Genomic DNA, 16,412 nt, shown 5'->3' with positions numbered 1-16,412 from the left:
CCGCACTTGAACTCGGTTCAAGGGTTTGTGACAGTTTGTGTAAGTATTGAAACCCCGATATTAATCTCTAACTGGATTAATCACCACCTTTGAGTGAGACGCGCTGACCGGCCAGACCCCGGTTCCCCAGCCGCGACCTATATCCTAACAATTGGTATTAGAGCTAGGTAGTTTCAATACTCAAGCAAGCATGTCGTTTGATAGGCCTCCAATGCTAGAAGGTGACGACTTTGCCAACTGGAAGGCACACATGCACATGCACTTAATCAACATGGATGACGAGATGTAGTTCATTCTGTCTGAAGGACCGATAAGGATTGATAAAGACAGAAAGGATTTGACAGTTGAAGACAGGAGAAGAAACAATCTGGACAACCATGCTAGAAACCGCATCTCCAACGGTTTGGACAGGAATACGTTTTGCAAGGTCCGAGATTACAAAACTGCAAAGGAAATATGGGAAGCGGTGATTCAGATTCATGAGGGAAATGAAAGGACCAAGGAAAACAAGATAATGGTGGCTACCCAGAAGTTTGAAAACATCAAGATGAGACCAGGAGAAACAATGAGAGAATATAGTGACCGGTTCACAGGTGTGATAGACGAGCTGGCAACTCTTGGCAAAAAGTATGACAACAAGGAAGTCATCATGAAAGCGCTAAGATCTCTTCCAAGTGCATGGGATATAAAGACAATGGTGATGAGGGAATCAAACTGCCTAAGAAAGATGAAGCTACACGATGTATTCGAAGATCTTAAGGCACATGAGTTTGAAATGAGATCTATGACTGAAGAAGAAGTCTCAGTCTCAACTTCAACCAGAACATTGGTCACATCCACAGAACCGGTTGCTCCTGCACCGATCAGAACCGCTGAATAGTTCACCGAGGATGCCATGGCAATGCTTGCACAGAAATTTGGTAGATTCATGAAGAGAAGCCAACCAACAAACAACAACTATAACTACGATGATAAATCTAATGTTAGATGTTATAACTGCAATTGTTTGGGACATTTCAAGTGGGAATGCAGAAAACCGAGGAGAGATGACCGGAAACCGGACGATCAGAATCACCGAAATAACTATCAACAAACTGGTGAAGGAAGTGAAGTTCCTTAAGGAATGATAGCCGATGATGGAGGAAGCTTATGGGCTCACAGTGACAGTGATTATGAACTCACATGCCTCATGGCAAATGAGGAACAGGTATTTGACTCTCCCTATGATGAATTTACTAAAGATGAGTTATTTAATGCACTAAATGATATGGTAGCAGAGTATAAGAACCTATTAACATTAATACCTACCCAACTCAACTTTAGAACCGACCCCATAGCACCCACCTTGACCGAGCCAAAGATCATTAGATCATTCAACCTGATAGAATCCTGGAAACCGAGACAACACCTGAACTATATTCTGAGACCGAACATCCTAAGGAGTCAGTTCAAGAGCTGACCGAAGAGGATGAGGCCCGAATCCAGTATCGAATGGCCGCATGGAAAAGATCCAGTGAAATGGTGAACAGAATGTGTAGCTATAATAGACATCCCAAGTGCATGTTCGGTCTTGGATACAAGAACAACAGATCCAACAACCGGAACCATTCCAACAACATAAGGCTCACAAAGGATAACCTCCCCTTTGTAAACTTTGTCAAGAGCTCCTTAACCGACGAAGAGGAACTAAGTGCCTCATATCCGAAAGACGAATTAACCTACGTAAGTCCAACCGACTCCGAAAAATGGCTTCACCCTGAGAAAAGAAAAGCCAACCGGCTCAAATATAAGAAAACCGAACCACATAGGTTAAACCAAAGTCCACCTCTGAATAAGGCACCTTTAGGAAAGTAGAAAGACTCCAAACCGAGTGCAAGAAAACTAGTTAGAACCATAACCGGGAAGGTTGTTCGACTTATCAAAGTCTGGATACCTAAGGGACTAATCGCTTGTGGACCCAAGTAAATGTGGGTACCAAATAGTTGTAAATATGTATATTTTGCAGGATATGAAGAAACGGCTAGGAAACTCCGAGTGGTACCTGGATAGCGGTTGCTCCAAACACATGACCGGGAACAACAATCTTTTAACCGACATCAGAATAGAAACCGATGCAATAATCACCTTCGGTGACAACTCAAAAGGTAGAACTGTGGGCAAGGGTAAGATTGTCCATGGTAATTTAACAATTGATAATGTACTCTTAGTTGAAAACCTACATTTTAACCTGCTAAGCATTAGTCAAATGTGTGATGCTAGATACATTGTAGAATTTATTAAACATGCATGCTTAGTTAAAAATTCTCAAGGCATCATACTACTAACCGGAAATAGGTTAGGAAACATTTACAAGGTAGATTGGAAAAATAAAGTAGAATACCCTGTTTGCATGGTGACTAAAACCGATCAAACCTGGCTGTGGCATAAAAGGCTGAACCACTTAAACCTGAAAACTTTAAACTATATCCGCGGTAAAAAGCTAGTTGAAGGAATTCCTGATATAGTATTCAATAAGGATAAGATCTGTTCGGCATGTCAAATGGGTAAACAAACTAAGTCAACTTTTAAGAGTAAAGGACACATTCAATCTAACCGATGCTTAGATCTCCTTCACATGGACCTATTTGGACCGATTAGGGTCGTCAGCCTAGGAGGTATGCTTTACATTATGGTAGTTGTTGATGATTATTCTAGGTATACATGGGTAATATTCTTGGCATCCAAACGTGAAACCGCATCAAATTTGATTACACTACTTCAACGTTTGCAAAATGAAAAATCAACACGTATTAATAGCATTAGGAGTGATAGAGGAACCGAATTTACAAACAGTACTCTAAATGCATTCCTTGATGAATCCGGTATTAGACACGAGTTGTCTGGTACTAGGACTCCTCAACAGAACGGCCTGGCTGAGAGAAGAAACCGAACTCTCAAGGAAGCCACACGATCCATGATAGCCGATTCGGGTATTGCCCAAAAATTCTGGGCTGAGGCTATCAATAACGCCTGTCACACACAAAACCGGTCTCTAATCAATAAGTTTCACAACAAAACACCGTATGAAGTATACTTTGATAGGGTTCCCAACCTTAGGTATCTTAAGATTTTAGGTTGTAAATGCTACATTCACATAAATGGAAAAACCTACCTATTTGCTTTTGATGCAAAATCCGATATTGGGATCATGTTAGGTTACTCAGCAGTTAGTAAAGCTTATATAGTGTATAACACTAGAACCTTAACCGTGGAGGAATCACTTCATGTCGTTTTCGATGAATCGGTTGAAAGCAACACTGCATCATGCTTTGATCTACACAACAGATTGGAAAACAACAATATCCACTCTGATAGTGAAGATGAGATTCCTGTTTTTAGACGGTTTGTCCATGACCAAATGGGTAATGATGAAACCCAGCTGGATCAAGCTGTCCCACGACAGGAAGCTGACACTTCGGTCCAAACCGAGGAAATCGGTCGGTCTGACATCCTTGCTCAGCCTACCGATATGTCTAGCCTTGATCAAGTAAACGGTAATTCGGTAGACATCCCTGAACCGAACCTCAAAAGGAACACTAAACATCCTCCTGAGCTAATCATAGGTGATCCTTCAGAACTTGTTCGAACTAGGCGTCAAATTCTGGAGGAATACTTCAATTCCGCCTTTATATCCCAGATTGGGCCGAAAAGAGTGGATGAAGCATTGTCAGATCCGGATTGGATCTTGGGAATGCAAGAAGAGTTAAACCAGTTTGAGAGTAACAAAGTCTGGTACCTAGTCCCTAGACCGAAAGATCAACCGGTCATAGGAACAAGATGGGTATTTAGAAATAAACTCAATGAAGACGGTTTGGTCACGAGGAACAAAGCCAGATTAGTGGCACAAGGATACAAACAGGAAGAAGGCATTGATTTTAAAGAATCATTTGCCCCTGTAGCCAGGATTGAAGCTATTAGGATTTTTCTAGCTTTTGCTGCCTTCAAAAATTTTAAGGTTTTCCAAATGGATGTTAAAAGTGCATTTTTGAATGGTGACCTACGTGAAGAGGTATATGTTGAACAACCACCCGGTTTCAAAAATGCTAAACTACCCAACCATGTATACCGGTTAAACAAAGCCTTATACGGTCTAAAGCAAGCTCTTAGAGCCTGGTATGACACACTAACCGCTTTTTTGTTAAAACATGACTTCACCATCGGTTCGGTGGATAAAACGTTATTTAAGTTTGAGAAAAAAGAACATATCCTACTTGTTCAAATTTATGTAGATGATATCATCTTCGGTTCAACCGATCCTAGGTTATGTGATAAATTCTCAACTCTGATGACTAACAAATTTGAAATGAGTATGATGGGAGAATTAAGTTTCTTCCTAGGTCTTCAGGTTAAGCAACTCGAAGAAGGAACCTTCATTAGTCAACCCAAGTACACTAAAGAACTGTTAAAGAAATTCGGGATGGATACATGCTCCTCAGCCGCTACTCCAATGAGTTTATCGGTCAAACTAGATAAAGATGATGAGGGTCAAGCAGTAGACCTGACCGCTTACAGAGGCATCATCGGCTCTCTTCTATACCTGAAAGCAAGTAGACCGGATATTCTATTTGCAGTCGGTTTGTGTGGAAGATTTCAAGACAATCCAAAACAGTCTCACTACACAGCCGCAAAGCGAATCTTGAAATACCTTAAGGGAACTCTGATGTCGGCTTGTGGTATCCAAATGACTCATCTTTTAACCTAACGAGTTATTCAGATGCAGACTATGCAGGTTGCAAGGTTGATAGAAGAAGCACCAGCGGAACATGCCAATTCCTAGGTGATCGGCTTGTTTCATGACATAGCAAGAAACAAACATCAGTTGCCACATCAACCGCAGAAGCTGAATATCTGGCGACCGGAAGTGTTGTTCACAACTTCTTTGGATCCAACAACAACTGAAGGATTTCGGTGTCATAGCCGAAGAATCTCCAATCTTCTGTGATAACACAAGTGCAATAGCAATCACCTACAACCCGGTTCTACACTCTAGAACCAAGCACATTGACATAAGGCACCACTTCATTCGGGAACATGTCATGCTGAAGCATATCTGGATAGAATACGTATCGATAGATCAACAAGTAACCGACATCTTCACAAAGCCCCTGCAGGAAGCTAAGTTTTCTCAATTCAGACTCACACTCGGTTTGACTGATATTAATCAAATCATCCCTAAGGATGCTTAAAAAGGGAAATCGGTTCGGACAGACAAAACCAGTAGTTCCTCCTAAATTGTAGGATTCCAAATTTCCTAAGGTATCTATGGAAGAACCGCCTGGTCTATCAGTCAGAGTAAACCGACCGATTACTTAGTGCATGCACCAAATAACCGCATCAGGGACGAACAACTGATAACTGACCGGTTCGGAAATGGTTTATCTCAGATTATTTAGCTTTCGAACAAAAGTGGAATAATTACCTGTGTTTAAACTTGGAAAAAAGCTCACTTAGACGTATGTACTTGTACAACTAGCTCACTTAAACGTATGTACTAATAAAAGGTCATTTAAACGTACATACTATCAAAAATTGGCTCATTTAGCCTATTTTAGTAACCATGGTTAACTTTTATTTTTAAATTTATATATTTATTAATTAAATATTAATATATTTTCGCTCTCTTTCCTTTTTCATTTATTATTTCATTTATTACTAATAAATGAACCTTTATTTTTATCTTTTTTATAATTTTATATTATTTCTATATGAATATTTATGATTGATTATTTTAATTTTATTATATATATATATATATATATATATATATATATATATATATATATATATATATATATATATATATATATATATATATATATATATATATATATATATATATATATATATATATATATATATGAGCATTCATCACTAATTATTTTAACTCTATATTTTTTCTTCTTTTTTATATATATTTTTTATATTCACATTAATTATTAGTTATTTTAAAATTGTTTGATCCCAATAATTGAATATAACAATGAAAATTCTTTTAACAATAAAAATCCTTCAACACAAAAATAAATTAATTAAGAATTAAATAATAATAAAAACTCATTCATCAAATACTAAAAAAAGTAATAATCAAATATTAGACAAAACAATTCATTTACTACTAATATAAGTCGTGAATAAAAATTAAATAAAATTTATTAATTTTATTTTTATTTATATTAAACTAAATAAGAAAAACCCTTCTCATTTTTATTATATTAAATTAAATAAGAAAAAACCCTTCAAAAAAATATTACACTAAAATATAAAATTCATAAATAAGTTGTTAAATTTTTTTAAAAATGAGAATTTAAGAAATATGAGAAATAAAAACTAATAAAAAAAATAAAATGTAAAAGAGAAATTAATATTAAAATAATAAAAAATTTAAGAATAAAATAAATTACCTAATTTAATTAATTAAAAAGAATAAGAGAGAAAATATATTAATATTTAATTAATAAATATATAAATTCAAAAATAAAAGTTAACCATAGTTATTAAAAGAGGTTAAATGAGCCAATTTTTAATAGTACATATGTTTAAATGACCTTTTATTAGTACATACGTCTAAATGAGCTAGTTGTACAAGTACATACGTCTAAGTGAACTTTTTTCCTTTAAACTTACCTGTCCTGAAAAATTACCTTTTCAAAGTAAATTGGTCACACCTCAAAAGACGTGAAGATTTGATATCTTTCATGGTCCAGGTCTATGACCAACATCCTAGGTTGTAGACATGTTTATTTCATGCAAAACTCTTTATCCTATGCTTATAGACATTATTACCTGTGACACATTGGATAATAAGATCCTCTCTCCACTAGTATATAAGTTAAGCAAACCTTAAACAAAACAATCACAAGATATAACTTATTCTCTTACTAAGAAAAAATGTCTCAGTTTCCAAACATCCTTCAAGTGGACTTCAAATCTGCTCTAAGTACTGAACACTACGATGTCTTCAAGATGATCAAGTCACTTGAAGACACTGGTCTCCAACACTTTCTAGATGACAAACATGTCATCTATTCTGAATCTGTCCTGGAGTTCTTTTACAATGCCAGGGTTTTTCGTGGAACTCCTCACTTTGACACACATATTCAGTCAAAAGTGGGAGGGATTGTATTCGACTTTACCGAAAATGACTTTGCAAGATGCTTTGACCTACCAAAGCAAGGGCTAACCGACCTTAATGTACCGGCTGAACTAAAAGCCGAGATCTCCTTAGCCTTTGCCCGGTCAAGTCAACCAGTTGATGACCACGGTGCCAAGTCACTATTGAAAGCTGAATACCAGCTTCTCAACGACGTGATCGGTCGAGGCATCCTGGGAAGGGATGTGACCAACACGTATTGTACCGCTGCCTTCAACATCATGGTCGCTATAACCACTGGCACACCGGTCAACTTGTCAAGGGTGATGTTCGACGTCCTAATCTGGATGATTGGCGTTCGAACAGTCGACCTCGTTCCCCAACTAAGTTGTCTGCTTCTGGAGCTTGGAGTTCCAACATGTCCGGGCGAAGGGTTGAACCAAGCCCAGGTACTCACCAAGGAAGTCACCGACTCATTTTATGAGCGGTTTGAAAAGGCTTGGAAGAGGAGGAACCGCCACATCAACTCCAACGGTCACGCCAACTCCAGCGGATATTAAGTCACTCCTTCTTACAACCGGTCATTTTGCTGTACGCACCGGTTGTATCTTTGCTCAACTTCCTTATGATCATCTCGGCTTAGTTTATGTTATCTTCGGTTTCAACCAGTTACTTTTCTTAAAACATCCGTCATTAATGAAAAGTAACGTTCAATTAATGAAGTAACTCCCAACTACATGAGTAATTACTATCCAACTAACTTGGTTACTTTTCAACTAGACTCTTACCTCGAGCTCCGCAACCGGTCAAAAGTAACCCCTTCCCAATACGTTTTGGAAACATAAATATTCTCTTCCTTAATAAGACAAAACTGATCTTCAACACTAAATGCTAACATTTTCCCTCCAAATCCGGATCTATATAAGGAGTCACCCTCTAATCAACTTAACACATCTCAAAACAAAATCTCTTGAACTCTCTCTCTTAGCAAAGTTTGAATCATGCCGAGTCGAACTCTAGGCAACTTCCTAAGCGTCGATTTCGATTCCTGTATGGAACATGAGGACCTGGAAACCAGAAAACTCATGTTTGAATCTCTCATCGACACCGGTCTTCGTACTTTTCTCGAAGAATCCGGTCCCATACTCCTTGAGGATATCAAGACCTTCTTCAGAAGTGCTTGCATAAGAGGAAACTACATTGTTTCCACGGTAAGAGATCACACTTTCTAGCTGGATGAAGCCGAATTTGCTCAAACATTCAATCTGCCCACAGAAGGGTTTTCTGACATTCCAACACGGGTGGGAAGCGACGCAACCGACTACTCGGAAATGTTCTCTGGAACCGATGTATTGGTGGAGAACTACGGGTTAAAAACCTGCCTTGCTCACCACATCCAACTCCTCCATGAGATTGTTAACTGATCTATCATATGTCAATCTCCGAACCAGCCTTACTCTAAGAAAATATTTGACATGATGACCTACATCGTTAGCAATACGCCTATCAATTGGTCATCGGTCATCTTCCAAAATCTGAAAACCATGGTGCTGACCAAGAAAGGTCTCGGTTATGCTCCTCACATCAGTCGGCTCATTCTCAAGTACCGTCCAGAATTTGGACCGGGCACACCGACATCTTCTTTGAACATTCTTGATATGGATGGGGTGGAAGAAAAACTTTCTAGGGTAGTTATTACATAAGTTGTATCTTTCTATCTTATGTATGTCTATTTTTCACACCGATCTATTTTTCGGTTTCTATCCTGTACTGTTCCTTCAATAAAAATTTATTTCAGTTTAATAACCGGGTCAAAAGTTGCAAAATCTGAACAACCATCCAACTAACCGGTCAATATCAATAAATCACTTCGTCTTCACTGAAAATCCGGTTAAAGTCATAAACCGCATCCTCGCGGTTAATAAATCACATCTCTTCATAAACGGCTTTGAAAAGGGACCGCTTCATTAAAACTGAAATCAAAAGTCCACTCGAAATTTTTGGAGGGAAATTTCCCGCCCAAAAACTCCCGCTCAAACATCCCGCCTTTGAGTTGCCGCCTTTTTGTTTGCCGCCCTTGGTTAGCCGCCCAATCCACTTGGATGGAAAATTCCTGCCTAAAGATGATGAGACGGTTTGCGACGGTTGGGTTTCCAAACCGCACCTATAAAAAGGGTCCTTCGCCATTTTATTTTATTCTTACGCGAAACGGCTTTCTCTCTCTAGCTCTCAAACTCTCTCAAAGCGGTTTTTCTCTTGCTCTCTCGATTCAATCATCAACAATGGGTCGTGATTCCGCATTGTTCAAACACATCATCCAGGTAGACTTTGAAGAAATCAGAGAAAACGGTTCGGCTCCGGCAAAGCAAGTTTTGTCCCGGATTTCCAAGGCCGGTCTCGAATACTTCCTAGGTGGTCCGTTTGTTCTATACAAAGAAGCGGTTGAAGAATTCTTTAAAACCGCATCTCTCTCCGGCAGAACAATAACCGCAACCGTCGGCGGTCAACAGTTCGACATAACCGAAGAGTCGGTTGCAGAAATCCTACGCCTACCAACAAATGGACGCAATATTTCGATGGATCTAGATCGACAAACCTTCGAGGCGGCTTGCCAGGTTCTCTCGGCAACCGCGGTTCCTGTAGAAGTCTCCGGAAAGAAATGATCACTACGACCGGAATACATACCGCTTTGTGACATCTTCACCAAGTCGGTCCAGGCGAGAGGGGAAATTTCGACAACCTCACCAAGGCAAAAATCGAGATGCTTGTCGGTTTACTAAACGGCATAAATATTAATTGAGCGAAGGAGATTTTCACCAACCTAAAGGAAATGGTGAGACCGGATTCCACCCGGTCATGGGGATAGGCCATCCCACTCGGGAAGATCATGCTCCACCACAACATCAACACCGGTCCTGGTGTTCTTCTGTCGTCAAGCAAAATAATAAGATCCCGCCAATTCCTGGAAAAGAAGAAGCCGACCTCCGGTTCTATAGGTGGCCGAAGGAAGAAGTCTGTCGCAAAGAAACTGGTTCCGGTAAAGGGCAGATCCGGGAGCAAAAAGGACAAACAACCAATAGAATTCGCGGATCCTCCCTCTAAAACGCAAAATGAAGACGATTCGGCCTCCAGCTCCGAACGAACGACTTCACATAATACCGAAGAAAATCTGTCCGGTAAAGAAAAAGGACCGATAGAAGAGGAACAATCGGCCAGTCTTGAACATGAAAATACCGGTGCAGACGGCCTTGGGGAGGAAGACGTTCACAATAACAACGACCAGGAGATGGCCGAGAATATAGTGCACAGAATCATGGAGGAAATCGATCTGCAGGCTCACGAGGCATCCGAAGTATACTGTGAGTGGTTCCGGTACCGGTGTGACAAATTCTACAAACAAATGCTACCGGGACTAACCGCTGGACAAAGATTCGAAAGGTTTATGGAGATAGAGGAGAACGTCATTAACCTAACAGAAGCCAAGGATCCCAGCGTAGCCTTGGACCGACACGCAATAGTGGAACCGTGTGCTCGGCTACAAAAGCTAGCCGAACATATTAGAAAACTTACAAAAAGGTATATTCCAGGAACACCGAAGTCTCAACTACAACTCTTGGTGTTGGATATACTTGCAGTAAAAAAAGGAGAGTTCATCGACGAAGTGGTGCGGCTTGAAGCGGTGCGCGAACAACAAAATACAACGCACTCTCCGCGTCATGAGAATGCTGACGGTCAAAATCAAGGCGATAATGAGACAAACTCCCCTTTAGCGGATCAGGATATCAACGTAACCGACGATAGGACAGAGCCTCCTCTCACCGACAATCTTGAATTTGATCAAGTCCGGGATTCAGAACCGACCATTACGGAAGAGAAGGTCATCACTATCATGAACGAATTTGCCAACACCGTGGTTCGACCGTGGAAGAATAAAATTAAGAAAGCCAAGGTTCAAGTAATCAAGTTAGCCGAGACAACAAGGGATGATCTTAGCAAGGCAAACGAGCTGATCACGTCGGTCGAAACCAACCACCATGACGCCGATATTCGGTACGAAGCTCATCTTAAGCGAACCATAGCCTTGGAGGAAACGACTTCGAAGTTGGTGGATGACTTCGAGTCGGTTAACCGAAGGATAATAGAGATGGAACGGTCTCAAGAAGAGACCGAGCAACGGGTGACAAAGGTCGATGAGGACCTGAGGCGGTCAAGTACCAAGCCGGTTCCACACTTGACAGAGTCATAAGCCTCGAAGAAAAGAATGCAAGCCTTGAGGAACGAAACACCAAACTTGAAGCCGATTTCAAGGCGGTCACCGAACAGGTGGCTGAACTGATAAAAGCCAAAATTGCTGCTAATAAAGCGATTGAGGAGGCAAACGTTGAGGCGGCTAAGAAACTTCAGGATGCGCTGGATGAGGAGAACCGGAAAAAGAAGGAGGCACCACGGTCTGATGCGAACTTCAACGAACGCTTACGGATATTAACGGCCAAAAATCCGGAACTCGCAAAATCCATAGCAGCTCAAGAAGCCAAGGATGCAGAGCGGTTCAACACTGAGAAACAAAGGTACGACGAATATGCAAAGGCTCACAAGAAGACCAAGGTAGCTCCCTCCTCTTCGGCTCCGGCAACACGAAAAAGAAAAGTTCCCTCACGGAAGGCTCAAGTCATCGAAATGTTGGGCAGAATCACCGAGACAGTTGTTGACCCTCCACCGAACCCGGCTTTGCAAACCAAGGATGACTTCGAAGAGGATCTCGAGTCGCGATCTACAAGACAGCGAGTTTTCGAAGCAGTTCCAGTCAGAACGGTCGGTCAACCATTCTCTCCTCACCTGGACACCACGGGAGCTGGAGGTTCCTCTTCAAGGCCGGCTCAACCGGCTAAGGGACAACCAACAGATGAACTGATGGATGACTTCCTGCCATCCAAATTGAACTAATAGGGGATCTCTTTTCCACCTTTACTTATGTTTACTTCGGTCTTTTACATATATAATGTTTTGCCCTTTTGCGGTTATCTTTACATATATATAAAAAGTTATTTTTGGAAATCGACCTACATTTACATTCCGACTTGATTTTAAATATTTTAATTAAAATAATCAAAAAGGGAGAAATTGATAAGATAAAAGATAGAATTTTTCAAAATTTTCCTCAAAATTTTTCGAAAAATCCTCCCAAGTCAGTTTCCAAAAATCCGGCCAAATAAAACTCACAAGACCGGTCTACATTTGCAATCTTACAGGATTTTGAATATTTTAAATAAAATAATCAAAAAGGGAGAAATTGTTAGATAAAATTAGACCGGTTAATAGAACTTAACACAAACAAATCTCCTATGCATGAACAGACAAAGAACCGGACCGGTCAAATCACTGAATCAGTTAAGAAACACAACCGGTCAAACACCTAAACTGACCAAAAACATGACCGCACAAAGAAGGGAAGATCGGTCAAAACAAGAAGGCCGGAAACACTAGACAGTCGCCAAGGAATAACTGGAAGCCATCCGGTTAACACAGATAACCGACCAACATAAGAAGATACTTCGGGTATCTGTTGAGAATGATACCAAAAGAACAGACTGAACATTGCCATATCCATACAAGTCTGATGACAGTCTGCAGGCTGTAGAAGACAGTCCTACAAGATCTTTCTACTTTAGGATAAATCAGAAAGACAATCTCCCAAGTACAGACAACTGTCTAACCGACAGTTACCAAATTGAGTAAAAGACAAACCTAGCCGGTTTGACCTGCATACTGGAAGAACAGACCGCCAGGTCTGAAAAGTTGACCGCCAGGTCTGAATCACTGAACCTCTGCTCAACCAATCAAATTCAAGGAAATGAAATGTGACCGTTGGCACATTTCACCTATAAAAGGAGGAGCTGAAGAGGAGTAAATGCGGGACACAGTGGACAATTAATTTACAAGTGATAAGATTGTGTTCTATCTCTAGAAAGCTTAAGTGCTAAGTTGAAATGTGTATTTACAATTTCGGTTAAAATTGTACGGGTGTTATCGAGCAGGAAATAAGTCTCGATCGGATTGTGCTTGTATTCCTTAGTGAATATCCTTCTCGCAGTTTCGAGAGGAAGTGGTGACGTAGGAGTTTTATCTCCGAACATCCATAAAAACCTGTCTTGTTATTTACTTTCTGCCGGTTCTATATTCTAACCGATATGTTCTAACCCACTTACACCGCCTTGACCGACTCTACATTATCTAAACCGAATTACTAAATTCCAAAACCGACCCAACAATCTCCAAACCGTCTTATCCAAAACCGGTCCTGCCTATCTCGTGAGTGTGCTTCTTCAACCTGAAACAAACCTCTTCCGCTCTTGAACCTGGTTTAAGGGTTTGTGACAGTTTGTGTAGTATTGAAACCCCGGTGTTAATCTCTAACCGGATCAATCACCACCCTTTGAGTGAGACGCGTTAACCGGTCCAACCCTGGTCCCCCAGTCGCGACCTAGATCCTAACAGTTCTCCTCGCTCCCAGCAAGATTATAAAGTCTCCTCAATTCATCAAACCGGAGGACAGGAAATGCAAAAGGAAGGCCTCCGGTTCTACAAGTGGCCGAAAGAAGAAGACAGCCAGTAAGAAAGCGATTTCGGTCAAAGAAAAATCTGGTACTAAGGGGGATGGGCAATCAACCGGATCGGCTAATCCGCGGCCAGACACCCCCAACAATGAGAACTCAGCTTCCAGCTCTGGCCAAACCATTTCACAACATATCGGAGGAGATCAGTCCGGTAAGGGGAAAGAACCGATAGTTGAAGAACAATCGGTCAGTCATGATAATGCTGATGCCGGTTCGGACAGACTGCGGAAGGAAGATGAATCCGCGGATGAACACACCCGAAAAACGGCCGAGGATCTCGTCAGCAGAATCATGGACGAGATACATCAGCAGGCTCACGCGGCATCCGACGTCTACTATCAATGGGTCCTGCACCGGCATCGAATACTCTACAAAAACATGCTACCGGATCTCACCGTTAGCCAAAAATTCGAGAGATTGGTTGAGATAGAGGAGGAGGTCATCAGCCTCACAAAGGCTCAAGACGTCACGACCGCCCTAGGACGAAGCAAGATGGTCGAACCGCATGCTCGGTTACAAGGACTCACCGAACACATTCAACACCTCCAAGAAAAGCATATTCCAGGGACACCAGATTCCTCTCTTGAGCTCCTGGTGTTAAATTTGCTAGTGGTCAAAGAAAAGGACCTAATCGAGGAGATGGCACGGCTTGAAGCGGAGCCCGAGCACCAGGAAAATTCAAACTTATCCAGATCCCCTCCCGAGGATGTTGGCAGTCAGAATCCGACCGATAATGAGCAATCCTCTCCTTCACCGGAATAAGATATCAACATGACCGAACCCAGGACGGGCACACCAATCATAGAACAGCGAGTCTCTGTTCAAACTGGGGATTCAGTACCGGCCATAACGGAAGAAAAGGTAAAGGCCCTCATCGAAGAGTTTGTCAATGACGCCATTCGGACGTGGTAAAAGAAAATCAAAGAAACCGCATCCAAATCCGTTGAGATGATTGAGTCGACAAACAAGGAGCTCAAATCCGTAGTCGACCGGATCACTTCCGTTGAAGGGAATTACGGCAACACGGATCAGTTGTACGGCGGTCATCTTGACAGAACCAAGGCATTGGAGGATATAACTCCGAAGCTGGTGACCGACCTCGCTTCTGTCAGCCAAAAGGTCGTTATGATGGAACAATCTCAAGAAACAACCGTTCAAAGGCTGAAGAAGGTTGATGTGGACTTGGCTCAATCCGGTGCCCAAGCCGGATCTGATCGTCAGAGGGTGATAACGCTTGAAGAAAAACATGCCAAACTCGAAGCCGATCTCAAAGCGGTCACCGAACAAGTGGCGGAGTTAATAGAGGCTAAGCTAGCTACCGATAAGGCACTTGAGGAGGCAAATGCTCTCGTGGCCCAGAGGCTTCAAGATGCCCTGGACGAGCAGGTCCGGATTTAGAAAACGGTAGAGGATTTAGAATCTGGCCGGACATATGCAAAATATAGAGAACAGTGCACCGGCCATAGCAGCGGCCATAGCGGCTCAACAAGCCAAAGATGCTACCCGACTAATGGTCCAACATGAAACGTATAATGAGTTCGCCAAGGCTCACAAGCAGTCCAAAACGGTTGCTCATTCTTCCGCTCCGGTTACACGAAAGAGGAAAGCTGCTTCAAAGATGGTGGAAATCACAACACTTTTGGACAGGGTCACTAATACGGTTGTTGAGCCTTCATTCAACCCGGTTCTGCAAACCAATGATGATTTCGAGGAAGAGCTCGAGCCACAACTCAGAAGACAGCGGGGTCTCGATGCAGTTCCAAGTAGATCGATCGCTCAAAAGATCTCTCCCTTCACCGACAATTCAGGCGGTCAAGGATCCTCTTCCAGGCCGGTTCCGGCGGTCAAGGGAAAAACAACCGATGAACTGCTAGAAAAATTCCTGCCGCCAAGATCAAAGAAATAGGGGCTTTATTTACTTTATTTACCTATGTTCACTTCAGTTCTATATATATAAAGTATTTTTGCCTTAGTATATTCATCTATATATCAAATATTTTTGGAAACCGACTTACATTTGCATTTTTACATAGTTTTGAATATTTTAAATAAAATAATCAAAAAGGGAGAAATTGTTAGATAAAAGATAAAAAATTTCCAAAATTTTTCGAAAAATTATTCCAAGTCAGTTTCCAAAAATCTGAATAAACTTTTAAACAACCGGCCTACTTTTGCATTCTTACAAAGTTTTGAATATTTTAAATAAAATATTCAAAAAGGGAGAAATTATTAGATAAAATTAGATCGGTTAAATAGAACTTAACAAAAATAAACTTCTTGTGCAGGAAACGGTCAAGTCACTCAACCGGTCAAGGTACTCAACCGGCCAAGTCACTCAATCGGTCAAGCAATCCAACCGAACAAGAAGATAAGACCGGTCAAATCAGAAGGCCAAATTCATAGAACATTCGGTCAATCAGAAGCTATGGAAAAAACGGAAGTCGTCCGGTTAACATAAACAACCGACCAGTACAAATATATACTTAGGGTATCTGTTGAGGATGATACCAAAGGGACAGACTTTAGTATTGTGACTTTCATACAAGTCTGAGGACAGTCTGTAGGCTGCAGAAGATCGTCTGGCAGGATCTTTCTACTTCAGGATAAATTAGAAACGCAATCTTCCAGGTACAGGCAACTGTCCAACCGACAGTTGCCATATTGAGTAA

At 41.1% G+C, this 16,412-nt stretch overlaps 1 protein-coding gene across 1 annotated transcript; it reads left to right on the top strand.

Annotated features, from left to right (window-relative positions):
- The first annotated feature begins 10,016 nt into the window (after nt 1-10,016).
- Nucleotides 10,017-14,505, top strand: LOC124919576 (CAP-Gly domain-containing linker protein 1-like). The gene is made up of 3 exons (XM_047459848.1): nt 10,017-11,281; nt 11,368-11,941; nt 13,654-14,505. Exons 1-3 carry the CDS (start codon nt 10,017-10,019, stop codon nt 14,503-14,505), a joined length of 2,691 nt encoding a protein of 896 aa, XP_047315804.1.
- Nucleotides 14,506-16,412: the final 1,907 nt, after the last annotated feature.

Source organism: Impatiens glandulifera, chromosome 1, assembly GCF_907164915.1.
Source record: "Impatiens glandulifera chromosome 1, dImpGla2.1, whole genome shotgun sequence".
NCBI classification, from domain to species: Eukaryota; Viridiplantae; Streptophyta; class Magnoliopsida; order Ericales; family Balsaminaceae; genus Impatiens; species Impatiens glandulifera.
This window is presented reverse-complemented; position numbering and strand designations above follow the sequence as displayed.